General features: G+C 37.6%; 1 protein-coding gene across 3 annotated transcripts in view; it reads left to right on the forward strand.

The window, feature by feature from the left end:
* The window catches only part of plcd3a (phospholipase C, delta 3a), a 65609-nt gene that overhangs the window by 31862 nt on the left and 17034 nt on the right, over positions 1–16713 (forward strand). For all 3 annotated transcript variants that reach the window (XM_061905467.1, XM_061905468.1, XM_061905466.1), the window contains 6 exons: positions 1310–1477; positions 8495–8723; positions 11481–11610; positions 11959–12184; positions 15644–15845; positions 15908–16052. In XM_061905467.1, the coding sequence (XP_061761451.1) occupies positions 1310–1477; positions 8495–8723; positions 11481–11610; positions 11959–12184; positions 15644–15845; positions 15908–16052 (1100 nt within the window). The remainder of the gene's footprint in view (positions 1–1309; positions 1478–8494; positions 8724–11480; positions 11611–11958; positions 12185–15643; positions 15846–15907; positions 16053–16713) is intronic.

The following is a 16713-nucleotide window of genomic DNA, read 5'->3' on the forward strand; positions in this document are numbered from 1 at the left end:
CCCGGATTTTCCGGGAGACTCCCGAAATTCAGCGCCTCTCCCGAAAACCTCCTGGGACAAATTTTCGCCCGAAAATCTCCTGAAATTCAGGCGGAGCTGGAGACCACGCCCCCTCCAGCTCCATGCGGACCTGAGTGACGTGTATAAAGAGCGTGTCTGCCCAATGACGTTATAACTGTAGAATGATCGAGGGCGAGTTCTTGGTTTCTTATGTGGGTTTATTGTTAGGCAGTTTCATTAACTCCTAGCGCGGTAAAACAACACACAACAACAGCAGTCCGTTTTCGTCTACCGTAAAGCAGTTCGCCTGCCAAACAGCAATGTTGTGACACTCTTAAACAGGACAATACTGCCATCGACTGTACATGCATATGGTTAGAAAAACAAGGATGCACAATTCAACCCTTAACAATGAGTAAATAAGTGTTATGTGTGTGTAAATGTGTAAATAAATGAACACTGAAATTCAAGTATTTCTTTTATTCTTGACTTGGTGAATCTATGAATCTAGCGGTAAATATACTCCTCCCCTCTTAAGCACGCCTCCAAGCACACCCCGCCCCCAACCACTACCCCGCCCCACTTCCGACCACGCCCTTCTATCCCCCCACCCCCTACCTCCCAAAATCTTAGGTCTCAAAGTTGGCAAGTATGCCGATAGAACACCTTTGGGATGAATTAGAACGGAGACTGAGAGCCAGGCCTTCTCGAACATCATCAATGTATTACCTCACCGATGCACTTTTGGATGAATGTTTGAAAATTTCTTCTAAACACACTCTGCAACCTTGTGGACAGCCTTCCCAGAAGAGTAGAAGCTGTAATAGCGGCAAAATGTGTACCGACATCGTATTGAACCCTATGGGTTAGGAATGGGATGGCACTTTAAGTTCACATGTGAGTCAAGACAGGTGGCCAAATACTTTTGGCAATATAGTGTATAACAGCCATTGATTTACGCCCGGCTTGCTTGTCTTCGGTGCATGTGTTTGTCATATTTTCTGTCTGTTTAGAATCGACGTTTTTTTCTTTTATGTGAGGTCAGCCTGACAAAAATGAGTTACTAATCCAGGCAGCTTCCAAAAAAAACCTTGTTAAGTGGCCCTCGGATGATGGCGATGCTCCCACACAAAAAAACAAACAGCACAGAAAACTCTTTATATGAGTAGTGAGTGACTTTATTGCAAACAGGGAGCATGTTGGTGTTTTCACTGCAAACAGCCTAACATGAAATGTGGCGAAAGCGATGAATCTGTTGACCGTCGACGCCCACTTTCACTAAAATGCCTCGTTTCTGTGCGTGCCTCAGGTCTGCTGGACAACGAGGACGTCCGCGTCATGATGCAAGGCTCCAACATGGTCAAAGTCCGCTCCTTGAGGTGGCAGAAGAGCCGAAGCCTCCGTCTGCTGGAGGACGGGCTCACCGTGTGGTGCGAGTCGTCCAAAAGCTCCCGCAAGGCCAAGGCCCGTCAGACGTGTAAGTAGACCGCCGACCCCGAGGGCGCGTCAGCGGAGCAAACTGTGGTTGGCTGTAGCGCTGTTACAGAGACAGGAAGTGAGCCGGAAACGGGAGAACGGAAAGTGCTCATGCATAAGAATGGATGGTCGACAATGAAAGGTGGAGGAAACCTAAGCGATATCAGATTAGGAGAAAGGGGCTTTGCCTGAAGGGAGCCAGTTAGATGACCCCTCAGTCACTCATTATGTGTAGCCTTATCTAATCACATCCAATACAACAGCCCTCATTATGATACACAAACTACAACATTCAATGTTTACTTAAACCAATATTTCTCAAATAGCGAGGCGATGCGGAGTGTTACCCAGGGGAACATGCCGTTGTCATCATAACCATACATTTCTAGTCTACCTTTAACAGGGGGATATTTGATACAGCTCTTTTGTCGCACAGATTTCACATACAGTTGTGATCAAAATGATTCAACCCCCACACAATTTTGGTGTTTTAGCAAGTTGGACATTTATTCCGTATTTTGTTTATAGTCATATCTTTATTTATTTTATTTCTTTTTTATTTGTTTTATTTATTTATTTCGGCAATCTTCACATAAAACAAAGAACAACAACAAAAAAAGAAAAGAAAAAAACACTCATTTGAGCAATGATTGAGCCGAAAGAGTGTAGGTTGAAGCAACGCTTATATAAACCTACCCCATCACAACAAGAACAAGGTTCAAAATATATAAAATCTAAAACATGCTTCACTTATATTACTTTTTTTTTTAAACAATATATAAGCAACATATATGTAGCACACGTCTCATATACACAGTTTAACATTTAAATCAAACATATACATTTGTACACTTATATATACATATATATATATATATATATATATATATATATATATATATATATATATTATATACACAATTTATTTAAATTCCATATAAAGTGGTAATATATACATTTTAATATAACCTATATGTATAATTATGAAATCATAAATTGTATTTATATACAAATTATATATTATTGTCTTTCTAAAACAATGTTTGCTCTTCTTTCTTATATTTACTAATGATAAATGATTTAAAAAGCTTTTTAAACTGGTTTATGTTGGTGCTGTGTTTTATTTCATCCTTTAAACAGTTCCATATTTTAACCCCTGCTATTGTTATACTCATTCGTTTCTGCGTTGTTCTACAATATTGGATCTTAAAAAGTAGTTCTCCTCTTAAATTATAATTCCCTTCTGTCTGTAAAAATCTTCTCTGTAACCCTGTTGGAAGTGAATCTTTACTTGCTTTATAAATCATTTGGGCAGTCTTGAGTTGGATGAGATCTGGTAGTTTTAAATCAAATGTTTTTATAAATAATCTATTAGTGTGTTCTCGGGGTCCTGTGTTATGTATCAGTCTGATGGCCCTTTGTCAAATAGACAAATGCAACTTAAATTGTAACACTGTATTTTACAAAATACCAAAAAAAGGACATTTTTCTTAATATCTCATTGATAAAATGATTCAACCCCCTAGTTACATGCATCTTTAGTACTTAGTAGAACACCCTTTGGCAGTAATGACATCCTTCAAAGGTGATACATAACCGGACACAAGCTTCTTGCAACCATCTACAGGTATTTTAGCCCATTCCTCTTGGGCAAAGGCCTCCAGTTCATTCATATTCTTGGGCTTGCGTGCTGCAACTACCTTCTTCTAGTCCCACCACAGGTGTTCTATAGGATTTAGGTCTGGCGACTGTGAAGGCCACTCCAGAGTCTTCCAGCCCTTCTTCTGCAACCACTCTGATGTTGATTTGGAGGTATGCTTGGGATTGTTGTCCTGTTGGAAGGTCCAACGTCTCCCAAGCCTCAGCTTCGTCACTGACTTCATGACATTTGCAGCTAATATATCCTGGTAGGAAATAGAATTCATAATGCCTTGAACACGCTGGAGATTCCCGGTACCTGAGGCAGAGAAAAAGCCCCAGAGCATGATTGCCCCCCCCCCCGCCCCCCCACCATGCTTAACATTAGGAAAGGGTGTTCTTCTCTTTGTAAGCTTAATTTTTTCTCCTCCAGACATAACGTTGATTCATAGGCCCAAAGAGTTCCAGTTTTGTCTCATCACTCCATAGAACAGTTTCCCAAAACCTTTGGGGTTTGTCCAGATGATTTTTGGCATACTGGAGTCTATTTTCCTTGTGCCTGGTAGTCAGAAGTGGGGTGCGCCTGGGAGTTCTGGCATGGAGGCCTTCATCTCGTAGTGCGCGCCTTATTGTCTGGGATGAAACCTGCGTTCCCCCCTCTGCAATGTCCTGTTGTAGTTCCTCAGCTGTTACCCGGGGGTTTCACCACTGTACTCTTCAAATACCAGACAGCAATTGCTCACAGCATCCTCTTTCTACCACGCTCAGGTAGTGTTTCCAATGTGCCTTTAGCTTTAAACTTGCGAATTATGCTCCCAACTGTGTCTCTTGGAATGTGTAATGTCTTTGCTATTTTCTTATATCCATATCCTTTCTTATGAAGAGAAATTACCTCCTCTCTTGACTTCTTTGACCACTCCCTGGACTTCACCATGTTGCAAATACACCATTGACCATCTACAAGAAGCTGAGCGTCACAGTCTTTTTCAATCAGTTAAATTTTTGCTCGTTATGGTTCTAATCACATCTACAGGTGTTTTCAACACCTGATTGAAAAGACCTTATTCAAATTCTGCTCTTAAGAGTTATGATCTTCAAGGGGTTGAATAATTTTGTCAATGAGATATTAAGAGAAATGACACTGTTTGGTATGTTACAAAATATAATGTTGTAATTCAAGTTGCATTTTATCTATTTAATGCATCTTTATTTGATATGACTATAAACAAAATACGGAATAAATGTCCAACTTGCTAAAACACCAAAATGTGTGGGGGTTGAATAATTTTGATCACAACTGTATTTTGCTCACAATAATAGAATAGTGAGGATGTCTCCTATGAAAAAAAGAAATGCAAGGATGGTTCCTTTGAAAAACATGCAGCAGCCTCACAGTCTGAGGTGAAGGCCGTCTTGATTGTGGTGCCAAAAATAGAGCGTTCAAGTTGCGCCGTGTGTATGACGAGCAGGCACTAACGGGTTCGCCTGTAAAAAAATATTCAGCAAACAGTCGCCGGTTTCTTGGAGAAGGCACACGATATGGACGTAAGTATTTGGACAGTTGGTCAGTGTGCGTTAGGGCAGGAAGAGTGCAGTTGGGCAGAGATAAGTCTTTCCCAACTGTCTAAAAAAGGGGTCACCAACCTTTTTGAAACCAAGAGCTATTTCTTGGGTACTGATTAATACGAAGGGCTACCAGTTTGATACACACTTAAATAAATTGCCAGAAATAGCCAATTTGCTCAATTTACCTTTAATAAATACATCTATACATATAAAAAAAATGGGTATTTCTGTCTGTCATTCCGTCGTACATTTTTTTCCCTTTTAACGGAAGGTTTTTTGTAGAGAATAAATGATGAAAAAACACTTAATTGAACGGTTTAAAAGAGGAGAAAACACAAAAAAAATGAAAATTAGAATTTGAAATATAGTTATCGTCAATTTCGACTCTTTAAAAGTAAAAAATCAACCGAAAAAAATTAAGAGAAAAACTAGCTCATTCGAATCTTTCTGAAAAAATTTAAAAAATACTTTATGGAACATCATTAGTAATTTTTCCTGATTAAGATTTATTTTAGAATTTTGATGACATGTTTTAAAAAGGTTAAAATCCTCTTTGAAATAAGATTTAAATTTGATTATACAGGTTTTTTTTTAGATTTGCCAGAATAATTTTTTTGAATTTTAATCATAGAAATTCAAAGAAATATTTCACAAATATTATTCGTCGAAAAAACAGAAGCTAAAATGAAGAATTAAATTCAAATGTATTTATAATTCTTTACAATAAAAAAAAATTAATTACTTGAACATTGATTTAAATTGTCCGGAAAGAAGAGGAAGGAATTCGAAAGGTAAAAAGGTATGTGTTTAAAAATCCTAAAATCATTTTTAAGGTTGTACTTTTTCTCTAAAATTGTCTTTCTGAAAGTTATAAGAAGCAAAGTAAAAAAAATAAATGCATTTATTTAAACAAGGGAAGACCAAGTCTTTAAAATATTTTCTTGGATTTTCAAATTCTATTTGAGTTTTGTCTCTCTTAGAATTAAAAATGTCGAGCAAAGCGAGACCAGCTTGCTAGTTAATAATAAAAATTTAAAAAATAGAGGCAGCTCACTGGTAAGTGTTGCTATTTGAGCTATTTTTAGAACAGGCCAGCGGGTGACTCATCTGGTCCTTACGGGCTACCTGGTGCCCGCGGGCACCGCGTTGGTGACCCCTGGTTTACGTGATACCCAGTGTTCTTTATAACGGTGTTATATGATACTTTTACTTGTAAAGACTAATGTAATAATTTTTTAAATGTACGTTACTATGCCGTTAGCTGGACATTTGATGTAATGTGGCACGCTACTTTTGATGTGATTGTATGTCAACAAGACAGCGCTGAAAGCAAGCAAGCACCACACTGAAATGAACATGATATCAAATAGAAGAAGGCATCATCCCACTGCAAACAACACACAAACACACTACTACTTTGAAGGAGTAATGAACAACAAATAAATGATTAAAGTGACAAGCTTGCTATCCTACAATACCCCGTTTGTCGTCAAGGAGACTACAAACATGGAAGCACAGTTATCTCTTTATTAAATATCACTAACACAATCCAGTGAAAAGATTCAACAGAGCTGCCGTCATTGCCCGCAAACTGCAAGTCTGAGCTAACAAACATAGATAAGCTAATGCAGCTACATCTTGGGGCTGACGTCACTTAGCAACAGGCCCCGCCTTTGAAAGGCACATACACACACTCTGGTTTCATGAAACATCTCAACCGCATAATATGCCAGATATTAGATTTTTTTTTTTTTTTACGTAACGCAGTAACTACTCCCCTTAGTAATTAATTACATTTACCAAATAGCAATTATGTTAGTAATTCAACAACTTTTCGGCAAAAGTAACGATTAACTATAGTTAATGACTTTTTAAAAGTACATTTTCAAACACTAGAGATACCTTTGTTTTTCGAACATTCAATATTTCAGGTCAGCTCAATGTGGCCCAAATCCACCTTTAATATTATTCATGTTTTGTTTTATAAACAGAATATTCCTTGGGAACAAATTAAAATTGAGCTGCAGGCCACACTTTAAACATCATTGCAGTACATATTTTATAGTGTATCTATTTATTTTTTATAGTACCTCACATCATGCACACATATTCAGCTCAATGTGATGTGACATCCACATTTCAGCGCTCCGGTTCAACATGACACCTATGCTGTCACACTCTCACACACACACACACACACACACACACACACACACACACACACACACACACACACACACATACACACACACACACGCCACTTTTGCCATGTCTTTGACAAAAACCAGTGTAGACTGAATGCTGGGTTATTTTTGAAGTGATTCCATAACCTCAGGGCAGAGGAGGAGCTTATTATCAACACACTGAAAAAAAAAAGCTCTTGTACCCACATTTGAAGTCTGGCAAGTCCAACCAGAGCCCTGCAGAAGCCCGATAAGGACATAAGTGTTGGAACAGAGGTTGGTCTAGACCCGTTAGGACTTAATTCTTAATTTTAGCAAGACGTTTTGTACATTTGTTAGCTTCCAACCTTTTGGAAACACCTTAGTATATATATATATATATATATATCTTAACTTTTAGGGCTCCCCTCAAGTTTGGTCCCTGTTACCCAGAAGGTTCTTTGTCATACAATTTTTAAAAAATAAGTCATATATTATTATTAATTATTCAAAATTAAATCTACATAAATCAACCTCAGGGCTACCTGTCTAATTGTTGATATTATTATTATTTTACTATGTTTTTTGTCAAAACCCTGTTTTTCATGGCAAAAACACAAAATATGCAGTATTTTCCCCAAAAAGATTTTCAAAGTGGAATGTTTGATGTGAGGTAATAAGAACCTCAAATTGGGTCAACAATTCGTAACAACATGACTGTAATATTAATTTATTAATATTTATTGAGCATACATCCATCCATTTACTACCGCTTGTCCATCTCGGGTAGCGGCAATGACAATGAAAAAAAAAGTTTTAAACATAAGTTTTAAATTTTTTTGTACTTTCAAAACTTATGTGTTTTATCGGCCTTTTTGTCAAAGAAAACTTAGTAAACACACAAAATATGCAGTATTTTCCCCAAATATATATTTCAAAGTGGGTCAATAATTCGTAACAACATGACTGTAATATTAATTTATTAATATTTATTGAGCATCCATCCATCCATTTACTACCGCTTGTCCATCTCGGGTAGCGGCAATGACAATGAAAAAAAAAGTGTTAAAGATAAGTTTTAAATGTTTTTGTACTTTCAAAACTTATGTTTTTTATCGCCCTTTTTGTCAAAGAAAACTTAGTAAACACACAAAATATGCAGTATTTTCCCCAAATATATATTTCAAAGTGGTGTATGTGATGTGAAGTAATTGGTACCTTGAATAGGTCAATCAATCATAACATTGATTTTGAATCATTATTATTTTTTCAGCAATGACAACTTTAAAGGAAAAAAAAGCCTCCATAGCAGTTTTGTGGTATTAGTCAACATTGCAACTTTTTTTCATTACATTCCACCCGTTTGCTGTTTAATTCCACTTTTTTTTTTTTTTTTAATAGTATTTTTAGAATGTGCCACAGCCCTTTAAAAAGTTAGCTGCGTTCTGCAAATAGTCCCCGGGCCACATTTTGGACAACCTTGGCTTAATGCACAAAGCAATGTCAATAAAGGTATGCCTGGTTGAATTTGGTGCGGAAGAACACCAACATGAGTGACCTTTGTTTGAAATTTGATTGACTCCTGACTTCTAGTTTTCCTGTACATTTTCCATAGTTAAAATCCTCTCTCTCTCTTCTCTCTCTGTCACCAGTTGCGGTTACCGAGGTGGAATGCGTGCGTGAGGGCTGCCAGTCGGAGGCGCTGAGGCGTCTGTCTGGTTCGGTGCCGGACAACCGCTGCTTCACGGTGGTGTTCCGGGGAGCCAGGAAGAGTCTGGACCTTCTTTGCCCGTGTGAGGATGAAGCGCAGCGCTGGGTGCGAGGGCTGCGCACCTTAAAAGAGCGCGTCGCCAACATGACGCAGAAGGAGAAGCTGGACCAATATCCTGCCTGGTGTGATGTTAACATTAGTGTGGCTAAGATAGCGTCGCCATGGCGACATCAACAGCACAGCAAATTAGCTGTGATGGTGGACTGTATATACAGACATTCATATATATATATATACATATATATATATATATGTATATATATATATATATATATATATCCATCCATTTTCTACCGCTTATTCCCTTTTGGGGTAGCGGGGGGCGCTGGCGCCTATCTCAGCTACAATCGGGCGGAAGGCAGGGTACACCCTGGACAAGTCACCAATATATATATATATATATATACATATACATATATATATATATATATATATATATATATATATATATGAATGTCTGTATATACTCTATATATATGTCTGTATATTTGTATATATATATATATATATATATATAAATATATATATATGTGCATGTATATATGTATGTATACATACATATATTTATGTGTGTGTATATAATATATATATACATACGTATATATGAATGTGTATATATATGTATGTATATATACATATACATGAAATCAAATTATGAAAACAAAATATAATGGTAATAAATAAAATAATTGATTACATACATATACAGTAGAGGCCAAAGGTTTGGACACAGCTTCTCATTCAATGTATGTTCTTTATTTTCATGAATATGTAGATTTTCACTGAAGGCATCAAAACTATGAATGAACACATGTGGAATTATCCATCCATCCATCCATCCATTTTCTACCGCTTATTCCCTTTTGGGGTAGCGGGGGGCGCTGGCGCCTATCTCAGCTAAAATCGAGCGGAAGGCAGTGTACACCCTGGACAATTCGCCAATATATATACATATATATATATATATATATATATATATATATATATATATATATATATATATATGAATATCTGTATATATATGTGTACATCTGTATATTTATATATATATATATATATATATATATATATACATATACATATACATATATATAAATGAATGTCTGTATATATATGTGTATGTCTGTATATTTGTATATATATATATATATATATGTGTATGTATACATACATACATATATTTATGTATGTGTATATAATATATATATACGTATATATGAATGTGTATATATATATATGTATATATACATATACATGATATCAAATTATGAAAACAAAATATAATAGTAATAAATAAAATAATTGATTACATACATATACAGTAGAGGCCAAAGGTTTGGACACAGCTTCTCATTCAATGTATGTTCTTTATTTTCATGAATATGTAGATTTTAACTGAAGGCATCAAAACTATGAATGAACACATGTGGAATTATGTACTTTACAAAAAAAAAGGTAAAATAACTGAAAACATGTCTTATATTCTAGTTTCTTTAAAATAGCCACCCTTTGCTCTGATAACTGCTTTGCACACTCTTGGCATTCTCTCGATTAGCTTTAAGATATGGTCACCTGAAATGGTTTTCACTTCACAGGTGTCATAGTTTTGATGCCTTCAGTGACTATCTACAAGGTAAATAGTCATGAAAATAAAGAAAATGCATTTAAATGTGAAGGTGTGTCCAAACTTTTGGCCTTTACTGTATATAATTAATATGTAAAACTAAGTATGTAACAATTCTAAGTAACGATAAGGAGTGGGACAAGTGTTAGATGAACGTTAGCAACGCTATCATAGCTATGTGATGCTAAAATGTTTACATGGCACTCACATTCTAACAGCAACGTAATGCACGGATAGCATCACCGCTGAAATAAGACAACGATCAAAATATTGGCTGTGTTTAAGATATGTAGTGAAGCCTTGTTTTTTTTGTTCAACATCACTGTCCTTCGAAAATAGAGAGTTTTGTAACTGACTCTGCAAAAATACCATACCATACCAACTTTATTTATAAAGCCCTTTAAAAACAACCACAGTTGAAGAACAAAGGGCTGTACACCACAAGGAAATAAAGGCAAAGGACAGACTAAAAAAAACATTTAAAACAGAAGTAAAAAACACATTGAAATAGCAAATACAAATTACCCTAAGAACAATTTGTTAGATAAAAAGCAGTTAAAAGTTAAAAACAGTTTAAAAGTGGGTTTTAAAAAGGGTCTTAAAAATTGCCAATGATGCGGCCTGTCTTACATGGAGAGGGAGATCGTTCCAGAGTTTAGGACCCGCAACAGAGAAGGCTTTGTCCCCTCTGAGCTTGGGCTTTGATTTGGGGATCTCCAGGATCAGCTGATCAGCTGACCTGAGGGACCGGGTGGGGGCATAGGGGTGGAGCAGCTGAGAGAGGTAATGTGGGGCAAGACCATGTAAGGATTTAAAAACGAGTAAGATCATTTTAAAATGGACTGTAATAGACCAAAAAACAAATGTCCACCGCAGAGGACGCCTGTTCTGAGAAGGATATACAGTATCATGTACATTAACAACGCTAGCATAGCTATGCGATGCAAAAATGCTAACCTCAAACGTATATTCTAACAGCAATGTCATGACAGGTTAGTGAAGCCGCTAAAGAAAATGACAACTTACAGCTCCCATGTCTGTCCCTGATTGACGGAAATGTTGGCAGAGCTCTGGGCTGTGTTTAAGACATGTAGCGAAGCCTTTTTTTTTTCTGTTTAACAAAGCTGTTCTCCTGAAGTACAGTACTTCAAATCCTCTTCCTTCAAAAGTGGAGCAAACAAGAGAAGTGAGGGAGCTGATCACTTCAACTTCCACAGTGCTTCTCTTCCTTAATCGTGCACACTTGGATCCGCGGCTACCTGCGGCGAGCGGACCAGAACCAGGATGGCAAGATGAGCTACGACGAAGTCAAGCATCTGTTGCAGATGATCAACATTGACCTGAGTGAGCAGTACGCTCGCAATCTCTTCAAAGTGAGCGGCGTGTTTGTTTTTTCTACTAAACCAGCAGCCTGTTTGCCTCCCAGCAACCAATCACAAGCTGGTTATTTTGCTTTATGTTGGGGGGGCAGACAGGCTGCAATGTCCCTCGGTGCTTTAATACAGCTGTTGGTGTTCCTGATGGAATGCACACTCCTGAGACGGAGATGTGCGCAGGCACAGCTGGGGTGGATTCTTGCAGAGAGGCCTTCTCCGCAGGAAGTCAGGAGCACTCCCTCGGCAAAACAAAAGCACGACATATTTACACCCCGACCATGTCCATGTGTTGAGCATTGACCATTGCTCTCTTTCTCCAATCTTCTCTCGCTCTTTTTCTCCCAGAGGTGCGACCGATCTGGGGACAGCCGCCTGGACCACAACGAGATCGAGGAGTTCTGCAGAGAGCTGCTGCGCCGGCCCGAGCTGGACGCCGTCTTCCGCCACTACTCGAGTAACGGCTGCGTGCTCTCCACCGCCGAGCTGCGCGACTTCCTGGGCGACCAAGGCGAGGACGCGTCCCTGTCGCACGCGCAGAGTCTCATACTCACCTACGAGCTCAACGACTGGGGTGCGTCCAAGCAGCAGTCTTTGTGCAAGACCCGTAGCACATGGGTATTCAACTATATTGTTCTAGGGAGGTTTTTCTTTACCATATTTGGGTCTCGAGTGCCTCCTAGATATTTGTTTCTGAGCTGTGGTCCCATTGGCCGCTGCGTTTGTCAGTTGTAATGCACTTTTTCACCACTGGTGGCAGTAATGACAACATCAAACGAATAGAAGAAGTCTGGGGCTAAAGTCTTAAGCGCAAAAAATATGACTGAAGCAGGGAAGCTCTATTGTCACTTTTACTTTAAAGAGGAACTACACTTTGTTTGGAATTTTGCCTATCGTTCACGATCAAGACAGACATAATGATGGATGTATTTGTTTTTAATGCATTCTAAATTGTAAATAAATGCGATCAAAAGTCAGTTTACGATGGAGCGTATGGGGGCTGCTCTATTCTGCTTAAATTCCTTAAATAACATTCAATCACCTCCACTAAGGTTTTATATACATGATCTAAATATATATGTAATGTAGTAATGGTCACATTTATAATAATACTAATTTTTATGTATTTTGATTATTTTAAACGTACGCGGCACATTCATTTTAAAAAGTTTTCACGGCGTTCTCTTTTTTTCCAACGACATCACTGATTATTACTCACTGCAGACTTTATGAGAGACAACAAACATAATAAAACACCACTTACTATAAAAGGTCTGCTGTCATTAGGATGCCGACTGCTAGTATGTCCATATATTCCCATTTAGACGAAGAATGTCTCATAATCCTCCCACAGAAAAAGGAGGGTGGAAGCAAGTGTCTTTTCGTGTCGTTCTCGCCATTCCCGGGTCTAAATTGGCTGTCTAAGTATACCAACTTGTTGGAATACGTCCCCGTCCTTCTACTATCCAGGTGAAAGGCATGATTTATGATCTACAATAATGTTTGATGAGCAAGGAAACAAGGAAGCAGCTTATTAATCGATCATGTCAACATTGGCACACAATTTGTGATCAAGGCGCCACTATAAATACTTTGTCTGCAATAGCGCTTATAACAACAATATCACTAATTCTTGGATAATATCCAAGTCACGAAACTGTAAATGGAGTATTGTTGACTGTTTTTGGATGTTTTTTTACGGAGTTTCATGAGCGGAATGGAAGACTTATCATTGGCTCCGCTGTAAGTGGACTTTTATTTACGTTTATTTACAAGTTAGAATATATATATATTTTTTTAAAGTAATTTCTTTCAAAATGATTGTGAACGATGGGCAAAATCACAAAAACAGTGCAGTTCCCCTTTAATTTTATTGATAGAAACATATGCATAGTTTTTTTTATTTTAGCATAACATAATTCAGTGTTGATATTTAAGTGGGCCCCAAACCCCCTTGTTGGAAAGAATGGGCCCCGAGTTAAAAAATGTTAAGAACCACTGTTCTAAGGGGGGCTGGTCTTCTTTGATTGGATTCTATTTCTTTTGTTAGTTACACATTTCTGAAGACAATAGCTCTGTTATAGTGCCCATGTTAAAATGTCCACGTGTTTACACTTGTTCAAGCTCCCACAGGAATATATCTTGAAAATCATCATGCAGCCGGCCCGTATGGGGAATTTTGGGGGTGCACAAAAACATTGTTTGTCCAATTGAAATTGTTTTTTCATTGTAAACATTCCATATGGTGGTACTATATTTCCATGCTTTAGCAGTGACATCATTAGTTTGAATATTCCCTCACCTAAAAAAATAAATATAGAAAAAAAATATACACATAATAAGTAAGAATTAAATGCATAAATGAATATTAAAAAGTAGAACTACAATACAAAACAAATTACGACATGATAAAAATGGGAGTACAAAATTGTACTACCATACCATATCTTATCATGGTGTGTGTGCCTGAAAGCTTAAACTACTACCTTTTAGAACAGTTTTTTATTACCACCTCAGAAAACCCTTGACTCTCCAAATGCCACCATAATGGCCAACATTAAAATACGTTCGCATGGGAGGCCTAAGTATTCATTAAAAACAAAGCAGAAGTTTTATTTAACAGATATATTTCATATTTTTAACAACTGTAACACTATGTTTGAATATTTAATTAAGAGAAACTTTGCCGTACCACTCGGGGTACACGGACCTCAGTTTAAATTACATCACTTTTGAACCATGTCTATGTTTAATGCCGAAATGTGTTTCCTAAACATTTATTCACTTTGTTTCAGTGAAGTGAATTATCTTTAAAGCGCTTTTCTCTAGTGACTCAAAGCGCTTTACATAGTGAAACCCATTATATTACTAGGAGCTGGTGGCTAAAGTATCTTCCCCAAGGACACATTGGCAATGACTAACTTAGCAGAAACGGGGATAGAACCTGCAACCCTCAAGTTACTGGCACGGCCGCTCTACCAACCAAGCCAAGATATATTGAATCCCACTAAAAGCAGAGCGTCAACAACAGCCTTGGAATCGCGAGGCTGCAAACAGCTCTATCTCTTGGCAACGTCTTGTTTAGTTACCCCACCATCACCTTCCTCCTCTATTTATAAACCTCATCACATCTCTTTGCACACTCACTGCCACCAGGGGGCGATTATCTAACACAGTGGTTCTCAACCTTTTTTCAGTGATGTACCCCCTGTGAAAATGTTTTTTAATTCAAGTACCCCCTAATCAGAGCAAAGCATTTTTGGTTGAAAAAAAGAGATAAAGAAGTAAAATACAGCACTATGTCATCAGTTTCTGATTTATTAAATTGTATAACAGTGCAAAATATTGCTCATTTGTAGTGGTCTTTCTTGAACCATTCGGAAAAAACGATACTAAAATAACTAAAAACTTGTTGAAAAATAAACAAGTGATTGAATTATAAATAAAGATTTCCACACATAGAAGTAATCACCAACTTAAAGTGCCCTCTTTGGGGATTGTAATAGAGATTGAGGGTTGCAGTTTCGATCCCCGCTTCCGCCATCCTAGTCACTGCCGTTGTTGTCCTTGGGCAAGACACTTTACCCACCTGCTCCCTGTGCCACCCACACTGGTTTAAATGTAACTTAGATATTGGCTTTCACTATGTAAAGCGCTTTGAGTAACTAGAGGAAAAAAAGCGCTATATAAATATAATTCACTTCAGATCCATCTGGATTCATGAACTTAATTCTAAACATTTCTTCACAAAAAAATAAATCTTTAACATCAATATTTATGGAACATGTCCAGAAAAAATCTAGCTGTCAACACTGAATATTGCATTGTTTTTCACAGTTTATGAACTTACAGTCATATTTTGTTAAAGTATTATTCAATGAATATATTTATAACGGATTTTTGAATTGTTGCTATTCTTAGAATATTTTTTTAAAAATCTCACGTACCCCTTGGCATACTTTCACGTACCCACAGGGGTACACATACCCCCATCTCACATCTTTGAACTCCATGCTTCTTGTTGTTGTTGCAGCTCAGAAGAACCAGTTCATGACCCAGAATGGCTTCACCATGTACATGCTGTCGGGGGAGAATGACATTTTCAACCCCGACCACGCCAGAGTCTACCAGGACATGAGGCGCCCCCTGGCCCACTACTTTATCTCCTCCTCCCACAACACCTACCTCACCAAGGACCAAGTGACCAGCGCCAGCAGCACCGAGCCCTACATCCGGTACCTTTCACATTTTATCAGCACGATCTACAAATTACACAATTATATTTTTTCTATGTCAGGGCATTAAATCAAGGCTGTCGCTGTGTGGAGTTGGACTGCTGGGATGGCGACAAAGGCGAACCGGTCATATACCATGGTCACACGCTCACCTCCAAAGTGCCTTTCAAGGAGGTCATCGAGACCATCGCCCAGTACGCCTTTAAGGTGAGAGGGCCGTGAGCTCCTAGCTTTTTTTAAAGACGTGTAGTAAAACCTGTACACATAAACATTTACACAGGGCAGGTAGAGGCGCTTTCATGTCCACAAGGAAATAGTTTTTTTTACTACAAAAGTGGAGTGTAACTGATGGAAATGTTATACTTTATTTTTCATAAACAGGTTCCAGGGCCACATTTTACTATTACAGTATGGAAGGGATTCATATTGCCCCATTCCCGAGTGGCTCTCGCATGAGAGGAAGGGGAGTTTTTAAAAAATAAAAAAATGTTTTTGCAATGCAGTCTGCTGAAAATGATTGAAAATACCACTCCACATTACAACTGATGCTGTAGCCAAAGTTGGAATTGCCACAAAAGACAGTTTAATACATCAACACACTACTGCTAATATTACTGCCAAGTGGCTAGTTAACAACCCGCTCCCCAAATCGTCATGTTTCATGTGTCAGGCAAACCCTGACGAGTGGGGCCATATGAATCCCCTTCCTACTGTAGATCATTAAAAATCAAAATAATAAATACATCAATAAATAATAATACAAAAAATTAATGTAAAAAAACAAAAAAACAACTTTTTTTTCAAAAAAATATTGTTTAATTAAAACATTAGAATAAAAACAATCAAAAAAAACATTTAAAATGTCAAA

Source organism: Nerophis ophidion, linkage group LG07 (assembly GCF_033978795.1).
Source record: "Nerophis ophidion isolate RoL-2023_Sa linkage group LG07, RoL_Noph_v1.0, whole genome shotgun sequence".
NCBI classification, from domain to species: Eukaryota; Metazoa; Chordata; class Actinopteri; order Syngnathiformes; family Syngnathidae; genus Nerophis; species Nerophis ophidion.